The 14162-nt window shown below is 36.2% G+C and overlaps 2 protein-coding genes across 3 annotated transcripts in view; one reads left to right on the forward strand and one right to left on the reverse strand.

Moving 5' to 3' along the window:
• Positions 1 to 2810: 2810 nt before the first annotated feature.
• hapln1a (hyaluronan and proteoglycan link protein 1a) lies at positions 2811 to 10142 on the forward strand. 2 transcript variants are annotated; one of them, XM_079418533.1, is made up of 4 exons: positions 2811 to 3065; positions 6865 to 7194; positions 8148 to 8474; positions 8566 to 10142. In XM_079418533.1, exons 1-4 carry the CDS (start codon positions 3002 to 3004, stop codon positions 8853 to 8855), a joined length of 1011 nt encoding a protein of 336 aa, XP_079274659.1. In that variant the 5' UTR covers positions 2811 to 3001; the 3' UTR covers positions 8856 to 10142. The 2 variants fall into 2 exon arrangements, with proteins under 2 accessions (XP_079274659.1, XP_079274660.1); XM_079418534.1 differs by having other exon boundaries at positions 8172 to 8474.
• A 1142-nt stretch (positions 10143 to 11284) lies between these two features.
• vcana (versican a) overlaps positions 11285 to 14162 on the reverse strand; it is a gene marked incomplete at its 5' end in the record, with an annotated part of 39192 nt that continues 36314 nt past the window's right edge. Inside the window, 2 exons of the mRNA XM_079419549.1 lie at positions 11285 to 12817; positions 13956 to 14138. Coding sequence (XP_079275675.1) covers positions 12675 to 12817; positions 13956 to 14138 — 326 coding nt within the window. The 3' untranslated portion in view covers positions 11285 to 12674. The remainder of the gene's footprint in view (positions 12818 to 13955; positions 14139 to 14162) is intronic.

The following is a 14162-nucleotide window of genomic DNA, read 5'->3' on the forward strand; positions in this document are numbered from 1 at the left end:
ACAAACTGAAATTTATGTTTTAAGTATTTAATAAAAATAGTAAAAATGGTAGCCCTGGCCAGTATTCACTTTCATTATGGAAAAGAGCAAGTTGGACATTCTGCTTTACATTTCTCATTTTATGTTTTGTAAAAGAAAAAGAAAAAGTCTGAGGGTGAGTAATTGATTTTTGTTTGAACTTTTCCTTCAGCATGAGGTGAGTAGCATGCGTCATCTATTAAACACTGGGAGGCTTGTTTGGTAGGTGTTGCTGTAAATGCTTGTGTTTTTATTATGTTGCCATCACTAGGCAGAATTAGGGGAATTTCAAGACTGAAAAAAATTAGTTCTTGGTGAATCTACTGAATAAACCCCAATGAACTGTATAGTTGCATGTACCATAAATGCTCCAGATGTGCACTACGGCTTATAGCCACATACTGTGCAGTACAACCAGACATAGTTTCAACTCCCTAGCCTAACTTTCATAATGAAATAGATCAGAAGTATTTAGGTCAGGATTAAGCTATACACAATTTGTCTTTAATATAGATAACAAAATCATTTTATTGGTCATATATCCTGATTTCCTTTGTTCACTGACTTTAACAGGGCCTTTACATATCTGAACTATATCTTTTAAAGCTTTTATTTTCTTTTGCCATTGTATTCTTGTCAGTCCTACATTTTTAGCAGTGAATTTTACCAACACAAATCTGTTTTCTTTTAACTTAACAACTCAAAACTACACCTTGTTGCATTTTTTGCCAAATGGCCTAAATTTCCTGAATTAACCAAGAGCAAGCAGTCAAATTGCCCACACTAGCTTTCATAACCGCAATGATTATTTCAGCAAATTGGTTATTTTGTTTTTAAGCCTTTGGAACAAAATAATAAGCAATGCATGACTTCATCTGGTGTAATCAAACATTAGTAAGTGTTTAAGACCCACATTATTACCATTCAGTACGTAAGTGCAAACCCATGAAACATAAATGAAAATGAGTCATCCTCACTGAGGTGAGATATCCAGTCAGTCATGCTGCAATCCAGAGACCCTTCCTCATTTTCCATAGTTTTTGTGTAAATCAATCACTGTGATGGTATTGGCATAACGGCCCATGTCTTCTGTGTGCTTTTTTTCAGGGTGGGGAACATATGACTCCATGGAGCTGTAGTCTACACAGTGAGGCCCTGTGGTAATGGAGCAAACCTTTCTCACCTGTAATCGCAGCTGAAATAACTGTAATGGGGCTTAAAACATCATCTGCGTTGAACATGTTACTCCCTTTCACCATCCCTCCATTGGAACCACTAAGAAAATATCCTGATAGACCACACATTCTCCTTCCACATCCTCATCATATCTCTCCGATGATAATGAGGTCTTTTTAGGGCCCAGACACACTTTTGTTTAGGTGAAGTGGGTCATATCTTTACCACGTCCCTACCTTATCAATACAAGCGTCCATTAAGTAATCTGAAAAGTGGGTTATGCTAGGTGAAGAAGAGTTTTCAAGAGGAACCGAGGAGAGGGGCAGATGGGAAGGTGGGTGTTTGTTGGATTTCTTGGTTGATCATAAATCTGTCTGGCAGGCTTTGACGTAAAACATAACACTGCAGGTACAAGCAAATGAAAAATCAATCAGCAAAGTCACATTGCACTAGAAATGTATTACAAGCATGTGGAGAGGTTGTGTAATTCTGCATTTGGAGAGCATATGAAGATTCAATGTTTTGAATTGATATATTCTTAGTGGGGTGTCCATTGTTTCCAGTGAGACATTATCACTGTTGGACAGATTTGTTTTGAAGTGCCTAGACTGCATGTTGGGAAAGAAATATTTAAAGTGGTTTTCTGATACACCTTCACTATTAGATAGGTGTATAAATAACTATAAAAATTTAATTCACCAACATTTTTAGAGTTCCTAAAATGCATTTAAACCAGCATATTGTGTCACATAATCCTTTGTTAGGTTTAAAATATATATATATATATTTCCAGTCTTTAAAGCTCCCTTTTCTGATTTTTATTTTATTTATTTCTAGACTCAAGGTCAATTAGCAAAAGACAGACAATACAAACTAAAACAGTACACATTAAAAAAGACAGTTATGACAATACTTCCTCATAAAGGACTGATATCGCACTTCAGTAAGCCTAGGATTTGTCAACAACATTATAATATTATTATGTGAATTGTCCAGCTGACAAATAAATTTATTCATCAAATTTCTCATTAAAGCAGGGAATGATTGTACTGTTGCCTTACAGAATAAACCACTTGCACTGCACCATCTTGCTTTTTTCAGCAGGATCCTCATACAGTCATTATACGCAACCTGAAGCTTACAGAGGCTCTCTTTCTTAAACTTAACCCATAAAGGAGCAGTATAAAAAGAAGTACAATATGCTCTAAAAAGGTTTGTCTTTACCTGATCTGAACACACATAAAATTTTCTCATCAACATATTTGCTTGAGCATATAACTTACGACTTTGCCTATACATATCATCATCATCATCATCACTCATGTCATTAAAATCAGCTAAATATTTACTGCAAAACTGCAAAATATTTAGGTCATATCATTAATAAAGACATTTTTAAATAATACAGCTAGTGCAAACAACTAGTGTAGTCCGCACATCTACCCTTTAAATCTAAATGGAGAGCCACGCATGGCAAAAAGAGAAGCTGTTCTTAAATGAGGGAGTCCACACACACACAAAAACGTAGGGTGATGGGCTACATCTCTCTCTAAGGGGAGGGGGAGTGGCCACAATTGGCCAAGGCTTCAATATAAGCCTTTTGTATGGACCTCTGAGGAGCCCAATCTTTCTTGTGGCACAACTACCAACACCTACACCTCTTCATCGACAACAAAGGGGAAGAAAATATTTTTCCATACTCCTTCCAGATTTATAACCTGATTGTGTTGTTTTTTTTTTCCCCTGTTTTTTTGTTTATTTGCTTTTCTAGTCAGAAGGCCTTTAGGCAAAGAACAAAAAAGACAAGATGATCGCTCTGTTTTCCTTGACATTATTGGTCTTTGCAAGCAGTCTGCATGTTGAAGCACAAGGTAAGAACCACTTCTGATTCCCTCATGAATGAATGAATGAATGAATAAATGAATGAATGTATGAAATTACGGTTCAGCATGCAAATTTCTGTGTCTGTGCATATGAGAGTGTGGTAGATAAATAATACTGAAAGACTGCACAGCATAAATTGTAAAAAGTGGGTATTATTTATTGTTTATTAAACCATCAGATGCTAATAAGAATGGGGAATACGATTCCCAATGGATGAACATAATTTCTTCAATACTTGATGCAGACACAATTAAATTGTAATATTCCACTATTCATGTCTAAAAGACTCCTCCCAATATGCACATGCACACACCCAAAAAGATTCAGCTCACCACAGTGCTACAGGTAATTTAGCAGTTGTTTAACAGTTGTTGACAGATAGTGGGGAATGTGAGCCATCACCGAACTGACTGTGAAAAGTGGCTTTGCTGATCACATCTGAGTGGAGATGTAATAACTTCCTTTGAGGTTAAATGCAAGATTGGCTTCTGATGGCCAATGATGTCAGAATCATATTGGTAGCTGAGGTGGACCTTTATATGGCCAGTACACAGCTGTATGGGCGTTGCCAAATCCTCTGAATTTACACTGATGCTACTGAGTGTATGTATTTGACGGGAGCTACAGCAAGATTAACAGCCCCTAAAAATGTAAAGAGCCCCTTGCTGAATGCAGTCCTTTTCCTTCTGAGGTAACGGTCTGTAAAGTGATGGGTTTGCATGGATTGGGCTGGGCTGGGGCTAATGGAGAAGAGGTGGGGACCAGAGGAAGGATTGAAAGTTTTGTATGGTTTTCGGCTCTTAGAGACTGCTGAAGATGGGCCTGATTCACAGAGTCTCTGTTCAAGACATAATGCAGCCATTAGTCAGGCATGGTTGAGTAGGGGGCGTGTGAAAAAGAAAGGGCATAAAGAGGATTGCTTTGTGTGTGATGGGTGAGAGAAAAAGGGAGATAGAGAAGGAGAGACATTCAAATAAACTAACTATAATACATACAAAGAGAGAGAGAGCCTAAATGTCAGAGCACAAGTAGGATGGTGATGATAGAGGGACCCCCATCCAGTTGTGTGCAATAATTCATGCTCATAACTCATACTGACCTCTGCTTGCTCAGCAAAGTGTAGGAAGAAAAGTTTAGCCATGAAGTCTGTCTGACTGTTAGGGAACGATTCCATATGACACTTGTATACACAGATGTGAAGCCCTAATCAGTGTGTTTTCATGCATTTAGACTTGTGTACCTCACACAGAACATAATTTTTTATTGTAAAGGGCCCTATCCCCACAGTTTAGCAGATGTGTTCAAGATGGCAGTGGATCCCAAATACCTTGTTGATTGAATGTTTATATATATATATATATATATATATATATATATATATATATATATATATATATATATATATATATATATATATATATATATATATATATATATATTATTATTATTATTATTATTATTATTATTATTATTATATATACATAATAATATTATTATTATTATTACTACTACTACATTATTAAACCAAATTACTGAGTTCTTAAAGGGTGGGAAAGAGGTACTTAAATATTTAAACTGCCCTAGCACTTTCATTCTGATTTTCTAGAGTAAACACTTTTCTTGTGCTTGCATGAGAAGGGTGGGTGGAGATGGAGGATGGGGGTATCATGGGGACTGGTGGGAATTGGGTATATGGACAACATTATCGGTTAGTGGGTTTGGGTTGATATTTGAGAGTTGTACAGAATTGGCACACAATCTCACCAACAATGATTGATTCTGCCAACAAAGAGATGTGGAGACCAAATCCGAAAAGCTTATAAATTTGCAAAATTCGTAGCTGCCGTCACTGAAAGGTGTACTTAATTTTTTTGTTTCTGAGAGATTTTTCATCTGTTCCTTTTGGTTCTAGCTTGTAACTTTGGCACCCTGTCTCCTAAGTGAGAGTGTGTTAGGAAGAAAGTGAAAGAGAGAGTGCATGACTCACAGTGAAGTGTAAAAAGGGATCAGATGTGTGGTGTTAATGATTGTAAGGACTGTAGCGCTCAGTTTTAATTACTTCTAGAAAAAGAGAAGAATCTCTCATCCTCTGGTCATAATGATGTGCTATATCATTAAAGGTGGAAGCAGAACAGTTTAACATGGCTTCTGATCCATGAAATATTCAGATGTTAAAACCATGTGTATTCATTCTCAGCACAGGTTGAACACATGTTGCTACATCTGGAAAGTCTCCAGCTCAGGTGAGTGAGGAGTAATAGTGGACTAAGGTAAGGGAAGTGGTTTGAATCAGAAGGAAGAATGTGATGAGTGCCTGCTAATGAGTCCCATGTTTGTTTCAAATAATATGCGAAAGGTTTTCCTGCGGACACACTGCATATGAATGTTAAGGTTAGAACATGCTGGTCAGAAGTACAAAAGCCTAAGGCTAAGAACTACTCTTTGGAAGTCACAGGCCAGAAGACAATTTGATTGTAGAAACTGTACATAAATTTGACCTGAAAAGTACATTTTAGGTACAAGAACTCAGATCAGAGGATACTTGAATATCATTAGATCACTAATGTTATGCATGGAATGAATTATCATTATGGTAAAATTAAAGATTGTATAGAGAAATGGAGAAACGGATTGATGGGATTCATTGAAAGTTGTTGTTTGGTAACACTTTACAATAAGGTTCAATCCATTAACATTAATACATAAGATATCATGAACTAAGACTTCGTAAACATGTTTACATTATATATTTAGATTAGGATGATTTTTGAATGTTTTCAAAGAAGCTTCTTATGCTCACCAAGGCTGCATTTTTTCATTAAAAACACAGTAAAAAACAGTAATATTGTGAAATAATATTGCAGCTTAAAATGAGTGTTGTCTTTTTTTAAATATATTTAAAATGTAATTCATTCATGGGATGGAAAATCTGAATTTTCAGCAGCCATTACTCTGGTCTTCGGTGTCACATAATTCAAATCACGGTATTATATTAATTTGGAAACATTTATTTGTATTATCACAGTTGAAAACATCTGTGCTGTGGAAACCATGATATAGTTTTTGATTAATAGAAAGTTTTAAAAAAGAGCAGCATTTGAAATATAAATCTCTTTAACATTATAAATGTCTTTACTGTCACCTTTAATTTATTGTGTCCTTGCTGTCCAAAAGTATCAATAAAAAAAAGGGGGGGAAGGGGTACATAATTTGGCAGAACACATCTGTAGACAGTTTAAACTATTGGGAAAATGAGAGACGAAATGGTGCCTTAAGCTAAATCTAATCATGTCTGCTGTGCAGTCGACGCTTTGATGGTGAAGTATAGCCAGGAGAACTCTTGGGTCGGTTTTAGTTTCCTTGCTATCCATCAAATGTTCCATCAAGAGCTGTGATGGACTGGGGCCTCCAAGACTCAAACAGAGATCAGGAAGCATCTCAAGGAGCTTAATGAGACAATTATGCCCCTAACCACAAGCAGACATAGGAACTATACCAGAGATGTAGACACAGCATCTGTGAGCAAAAATTTGAGCTTTAAGGAGGGAACATTTGACACAAAATGGAGGAAAATGGTGTCTGTGGTTCCCCAGTGTGTGTGTGCAAGCACACCATCTGATTCCAGTGAATCATAATTAGATTATTTCTTCAGCTAAGATATGTGTGGTGCTACGTTTCTTTCTTTTGTGACTACTGCAGGCTTCTTCACAACTTTAAGTAAACCCAATGTGTGGTTTCAGTACAAAGAAAACGTCGTTATAGACATCTGCTTTTGTTTTATTTCAGATAGTGGATCAAGGATCAAGGTTTACGCCAACAGAGGTGACAATATCACCCTGCCCTGCAGACTGGAAGGTCAGTCCAGTTTGTTTGGAAACAGAATCAAATGGACCAAAATTGAGGATGACTCTACAGAAACCGATGTACTCATCTCCATGGGGCTCCACAAGAGAACCTATGGAAATTTCCAGAACCGCGCTTACCTGTTGGAGATGGATGACAAAGATGCTACTTTAGTTATTACAAACCTAGATCTAAACGACTATGGCACATACAGGTGTGAGATCATCAATGGCATGAACGACAAAATTACTGAAGTGGACCTTGAATTGCAAGGTAACTTTATTATTTCATGATGTCATATAAGTTAGCATTTAACCTGTATTTTTTTTTTTTTTTTTTTTAGCATGCTCTTCTCATCCAAAGTGACTTACTATAGAAAATAAACTTTATAAATAGCCAAATAGAGATAAAAAAGTCGAGATTTTCCATATATGTCTCTGTTTTGGCATACTGTATATGCACTGGCTGTAATCTGCAACACATTGCCATTGCTATATAAACGTATTTCATTCACTTTCTACAGTTCAGAAGTCACATTTGAGCTGTTAATTTCAGCAAACAGTCTTAGACATGAGCACTTGAAATGTGAAGACACTCTTCTTTCAATACTTTTTTGCCACTTATCATTTGCTCATTCTCCAGTAATATCCTGTAATTCGTGCTTTTGGCCAAGACCACCATTGCAGACTTGGCTCCAGAGAAACAATGGGGATCTTTACACAGAAAATGTGAGCTGCATGAGCATAATGAAACAGGCTGGCACAACTAGTCATTGTTAACCTTGGAACAATGGACTCTAAGATTGAAAAGCCTAAGCCCTGCAAGTAATTTTCTCTTTCTTTTAATTTTTTTTTTTTTTTTTTTTTTCTAACACCGTACCACATAAATCTTTTCAACTAAGCAGGGAGGCTCTTAGAAAACTAAAACTTAGGGTTTTAATAATATTCTTATTCGTTCCGTGCACTCTCAGAAATAAACGTACAAAAGCTGTCACTGGTGCGGTACCTTTTCAAAAGGGACACTATTAGGTTCAAATATGTACACTTTAAGTAATAATATGTACCTTTAACGTACCAAAATGGACCCTTTAGGTAAAAACATGAACCTTTTGAAAAGGTACCGCCCCAGTGACAGCTTTTGTACCTTTATTTCTGAGAGTGTGGGGTGGTCCTAAAATGTGTTCATCAAACCAGCCTGATGTTAAACTCAGTTGAACTTTTCCTTAGGGGAAAATTTGCTTTCTTTCACAGGGGTTGTTTTCCCGTACTCCCCTCGTCTGGGGCGGTACAACCTCAACTTCCAAGACGCTGAGGCCGCGTGTCTGGAGCAGGACGCTGTGGTCGCCTCCTTCGACCAGCTCTATGGGGAATGGATAAATGGGATGGATTGGTGCAATGCTGGCTGGCTCAATGACGGAACCGTGCAGTATCCCATCACCAAACCCAGAGAGCCCTGCGGAGGCGCGAGGACCTCAGCCGGACTGAGAACCTACGGCCAACAGGACAAGTCCAACAAACGCTATGATGTGTTCTGCTTCACAGCCAGCCTTAGAGGTGAGTTAAACCATTCAATTCTAGTATAAAATGGAGCATAACGTTTAGTGTCTGTGTCCACAACCCTGAAACTCTTTGGTTCACATCACAGGACACTTTTACTACTTGATCCAGCCCAAGAGGCTGAACTTTGATGAGGCTGTTGATGCGTGTAAGAGAGATGGAGCTGAGATCGCAAAGGTCGGCCATATATACGCTGCCTGGAAGCTGCTGGGATATGATAGTTGTGATGCCGGTTGGCTGGCCGACGGTAGCGTTCGTTACCCTATCTCCAGGCCCAGGAAGAACTGCAGTCCCACGGAGGCTGCAGTTCGCTTTGTTGGTTTTCCTGACAAAAAGCAGAAGCTGTACGGAGTCTACTGCTACAAACCTCAGCCGTAAAGCGCTTCATGTCACGTCTCCAACGAAAGAGCAGCAATACACAGGTTTCCACATCCAAACTTATGAAGGACTCTTTGCATGAACTAGCTACAACTGTGACAATTATAGAAAGGATAGTGTAAAAAAACAGTTTCATAATGCAACATTCTGAATATTAATGTAAACAGTTATTTCACCTATCATTTACAATTTATGTAGATTTGTACACCATATGTCTGAACAACGAAGCAACGAGAATAACACAAATTGCATTCAGGAAGGATACTTAGCTAGAAGGAAAGTTAAAGTCACGTCATTTTGATCAAAACCCATTTTAAATGTAAGTTTGTCAAGGATCACCATTGTGATATTGCAATAAAATATTGAAATGTTACTGAACAGTATAAAGTTGACAGGAAGGTTTTGAAACTTGCCCAAACTGAAATGCAAAATGGACCTGACACCTTTCTTTTCCTACTCAAATACTAATTTCTTTACAACTATGTATTTTTGGTATTTCATGTGTTGGTATATAATCCAATGCTCTGAACTGTGATCTTATATTATCTGTTTGAAATATCAAATGAATGAGTTTGGCCCTTAGTTTTACAATGCTTTATAATAACTATATGAATATACTGTATATTCATCATTGTAACATTCATTCCTCATGTCTACCCTTTTTAAAAAAATGTGTATTTTGTATTTTTCTTATTCTTGTTTAATTGTGTTTGTCCCTGCATATATTTTCACAAGTATTTCATCACAGACAGAGACAGAATTTGACAAACTGCTGATGATGCATTGTACTTCGTTATATGGCAGAAAACTACAAACAGAATTTATACTGAGAGATTCTTTGAGGACCAGTTGTATATACAACGTTTTACGACTAGCTTGAGCCTAACTGCTTAAGTGTAGATATGAATAATTCTCAAATGAATCATATTGTAATTCCACTGTTCTTTGCAAAAAGAGGAACAGCACTAAAAGCCATATATAAAATCCTGCCCAAGTTAGAACAGTAACATTGGAATGTTGTGGACGACTTCAGATAATGAGATCTATTTACTGATGAACGTAACATCTATTATTTGCCACTTTGTATTGAAATGTTGCTTATGGGAGGGGAAAATATTCTCCACTTATAACTTTGCTTTGAACTGCAAAAGCCACGGTGCACATAAGTGACATTTTGCTTGAGTTTGTCTTTGTCATGCACAAAATATTTTCTTTTTTGAAAAATCTGAAACGCATTGAATGGTTTATGAATCAAATTTTAAATGAAAAATAAAACGCATAGAAATGAAATGGGTTTTTTTTCATTCTCCATTAAACTCTATTTCTACAATTCCTATAACCATGTATTTTTAAGGTCCAGAACACAAATGTTTGTTGCAGAGTGAATGCCAGCTTGGCTACGCATGACGTACATTTCCCAACACAAACTATTGAATTAACTTGAAATTAACAACATATTGCTAATCTAATACTCTGCTGCTTTTGAGAAGAGTTCTTTTCATGATCCAAATAGCTCCTGCTCTCCATCTATCTAAACTATTATGCATCGCCATCAATATGATGAATAATTTCTATGATGAGGATGTTTATTAAATTATTTATAATATCTCGACTTTAGGTCTATGAGAAGCCTTGGAAGCATTATACAATGTTCTGTGACTAATTTAGCCTTTTTTAAACCGTAAATTAATTCCAGTTGTTTAAAAATAAATAAATAAATGATTTCTGCAATGGAAAATGGCAACGTGTTTTCCAAGTCTTAAATGAGAAAAACATCAGTATTAATGAAAAATGACACAGCGGTACCAGCGGGGAAACACATTCATGTAAAATTAAATATGGCAATGGAACTACAAAAACACAAGGCACATCAAAAATGTCCTTCTACATTGTAATGTACTTACAAAACTATAATCAACAGAGGTAGGCAACTTGACAATAAAAAAAGAGAACAAACCTTTTTAGGCTTCTTATGTGTTTGGTTGTCATTTCATATAGAAACTAAATAAAAGTATCCAAAAATAGTCTACAAAGGTGCTTTCTTACATTTAAAGGGTAGGCTATTACTGTTATATGCTGTTTAAAAAAAATGGTATGGTATTAATGAAATTCAGCTTTACAAAACATAATTTACAGTAATGATATTTGTAGAATTATTCAGGTTCAAGTGCCCTTATGTTAGTGAACCAATACCATCTGGTGGTCAACATTAGGGACTGCTGATGAACACTACACTAAAGTATGTTCGCTTATCCCGGTCACATTTTATTATATTGTTATATAGTTTAATGTTATATTAAATATTAGATTTGTCAATGTAAAAATATTTCAAATTACGCCCCCTATTATTAACTATATCTACCATTAAGCCCTTCCAATAAGCCAAAATTCACTTCATATCGGAACACAAAAAGACCAGGAATGCAAGTAGAATATAATAAACTTTGTTTACACAGAAGGCATAAAAAAACATTCCTTACATTTTTTTTTTTCATTTCACAAACATTCCAGACAATCACATTTGACAATAAACAAGTTATACTATAAATAAAAAAAAATATATGTGCACTTTTGAGAGGGGGATTTTTTTTTATAAAAACCAACACAAGTAAACACACAAAAGAAAAGGTCTTAAAGAAAAAAAAAAAAAAATGGGAATAAACAAATGGATGACCAGTTCAACAAATATTGCTGTTAAAGCTGTTACTATGAGTCCTCTTCTTTTGGTCCATTGATACACCCCAAATGTCATGATGAAATCCATCTAAATTCTGTGAGTTCCAAATGTCATCTATTAGTCAGATCACTGCCAGCTACTGACACACTGTCCTCCACACTAATATACTGAACTCTATCAATGTGCCGTTTGGCCAAGTGAAGTCCTCAGTGTGTTCTATCTCGCTACAACAATGAGAAAACAAGGAGCAGCTCAAGAAATAAATTATAGGCATCTTGTTAAAAAGGCACTCGTTCAAGTCTTTTAAGCATCTCACAAAGTACATTCTCTTTAAAGTAGTTTTAAACTGTCTGAGAAAAAACATGAAAGTTGATGAAAATGATGTGAAGTACATACAGTATAATTTCTTTTGATTTATAGATAATTGACGGTGGAATTAAATGTATATGAAACGGATTTGCATTGTAAACACTTGAAAGAAACATCAAACAGAGGAATATAAATAATCTAAAATCGACATGGCTTTTCAATAGGGAATAGCTTAAAGTCAATTGTGTTGACTTTAAGATATCAAAACCATCCACTGCATTGGTTGCAGTTTTGTAATGATATTATTGGCTTTTTGTACCACAACAAACACTGACTCCATGTGAGCCATTGCTCACTCTCTCTGTATAAATATATATTCTTTCACATTCTTATGTACGATTTCTCATTTGTTCAGTAAGCAGCAGGATGTCTGCATACACCTGTGGTTCTTGTAAACTTGACGAAGATTGAAAGAAACATACGGCAAAGTGTGTATCAAAATGTACCATTATGTTGAGAAGCTAAAATAGGTTGCACTATTATAGCTCACTTACATCTGGATTGTGAGTTAAAAATTACGAAGGCACTGTGTATTCCTAAAAAGAAGCAGAACAGATGGTGGGCAGGTCAGATCATTTTTTGTGTTTTCAGAGGCCAGCTGAATGTGTCATTTATGTAGTTCTTAAAAAACTATCTCTCTGTCATTCCAGTGATATTCCACTCTTTTCTGGTCCTTTTAATAATCTTTTATTTTATAATCTTTTCTTTCAGCCAGTAGGCAAATCCGTCATATGCTATCAAAATACATTAAAAGGATTGTGTTAAAATAGCAACTATTGTTGCTTCCGATTGTGTTTTACACCATGGCGATGGTGTCGTCGGGGTACATCAACAGAATTTTCTGCCAGTCTCTTCTGATGACTGCGAAAAACTCTGTATGTCTGATACTTTGCATAGGACCTTTGAAAGTTGGAGGCTGGAAATAAAATACAAGTACATTGAATTAAATTAGAACTATAATTTTAATGCATAAAATATATTATAAATGTCTACTAGAGTTTTAAAGTTTGGGGTTTTTTTCCCACAAAAACATTAAGCAGCTCAACAGTTTTTAACATGGATGATATTTTTAATCAAACAACTGCTGCCTTGGTCAACATAAGATACATTTTTCTGCATATACACTATATTGCCAAAAGTATTGGGTCACCCCCTTCTAATGAACAGGTTTGACTACTTTAGTAATTTCCATGAGTACAAATCTTAATGTTAAAGCATGTAATGATATTCTACGCAATTGTGTGTTTCTAATTATATTGCAAAATATAATCAATAATTCAAAAATAAATTATTGATTCAGTCAGTGTGGAAGAACTTGACTAGTCTGCAGAAAGCCAAGTCCTGATCCCAGCTGAACACCTCTGGTGTGACTTTAAATGCAGACCTTGAGCCAAAAACCCATCACCAAACACCAATGACTTGTATATGGGTACAGTCATTTTAGACACTTTCAAAACTGTTGCAGAGATGGAAATACAGTTTTTAAATACATGAATTATGCTTCCATCTTTGTTGCCACAGTTTTGTTAGTGCCTTCTTCTGTTCTAAAGAAGGGGGTGTCCCAACACTTTTGTCCTTCTAGTGTCTATACAAGTCATTGGTGTTTGGTGATGGGTTTTTGGCTCAAGGTCTACATATAAAGTCACACCAGAGGTGTTCAGCTGGGATCAGTACTTGGCTTTCTGCAGACCAGTCAAGTTCTTCCACACTGACTCAATCAATCATTTATTTTTGAACCTTGCCTTATACACGGAGACACTGTCATGTTAGAATAGAAAAGGGTCCTGTCCAAACTGTTGCAATATAATTAGAAACACACAATTCCCTAGAATATCATTATATGCTTAAACATTAAGATTTGTACTCATGGAAATTACTAAAGTAGTCAAACATGTTCATTAGAAGGGTTGACCCAATACTTTTGGCTATATAGTGTATGCATATATATAAACTCAAACCAGAGTATTGTTTGTAGTATCTAGGTCAAAATGAGCATTCAAGCTCTACAGGGATAGAAAAATGTTGTTTGTGATAGATTTTCACAGAATACTTACGACTCGTGCAGGAAATCCTGGGCAAATCCCATGAGCCGTCTCCTCTGCAGCGAATGAGGGGAACATGTCTCTGGATGAAGCCGCCCATGCACTGGTACCTGATCAGGGAGTTGATCTCATAGCGTGGGCGCAGCTGGCCAAATGTGCGGGCGTTAAGGACGAGGGGTGGCTGACTGCAGGACACTGTTGAAAACGGCACATAATAGG

This window comes from Barbus barbus (genome assembly GCF_936440315.1).
Source record: "Barbus barbus genome assembly, chromosome: 6".
Lineage (NCBI taxonomy): Eukaryota > Metazoa > Chordata > Actinopteri > Cypriniformes > Cyprinidae > Barbus > Barbus barbus.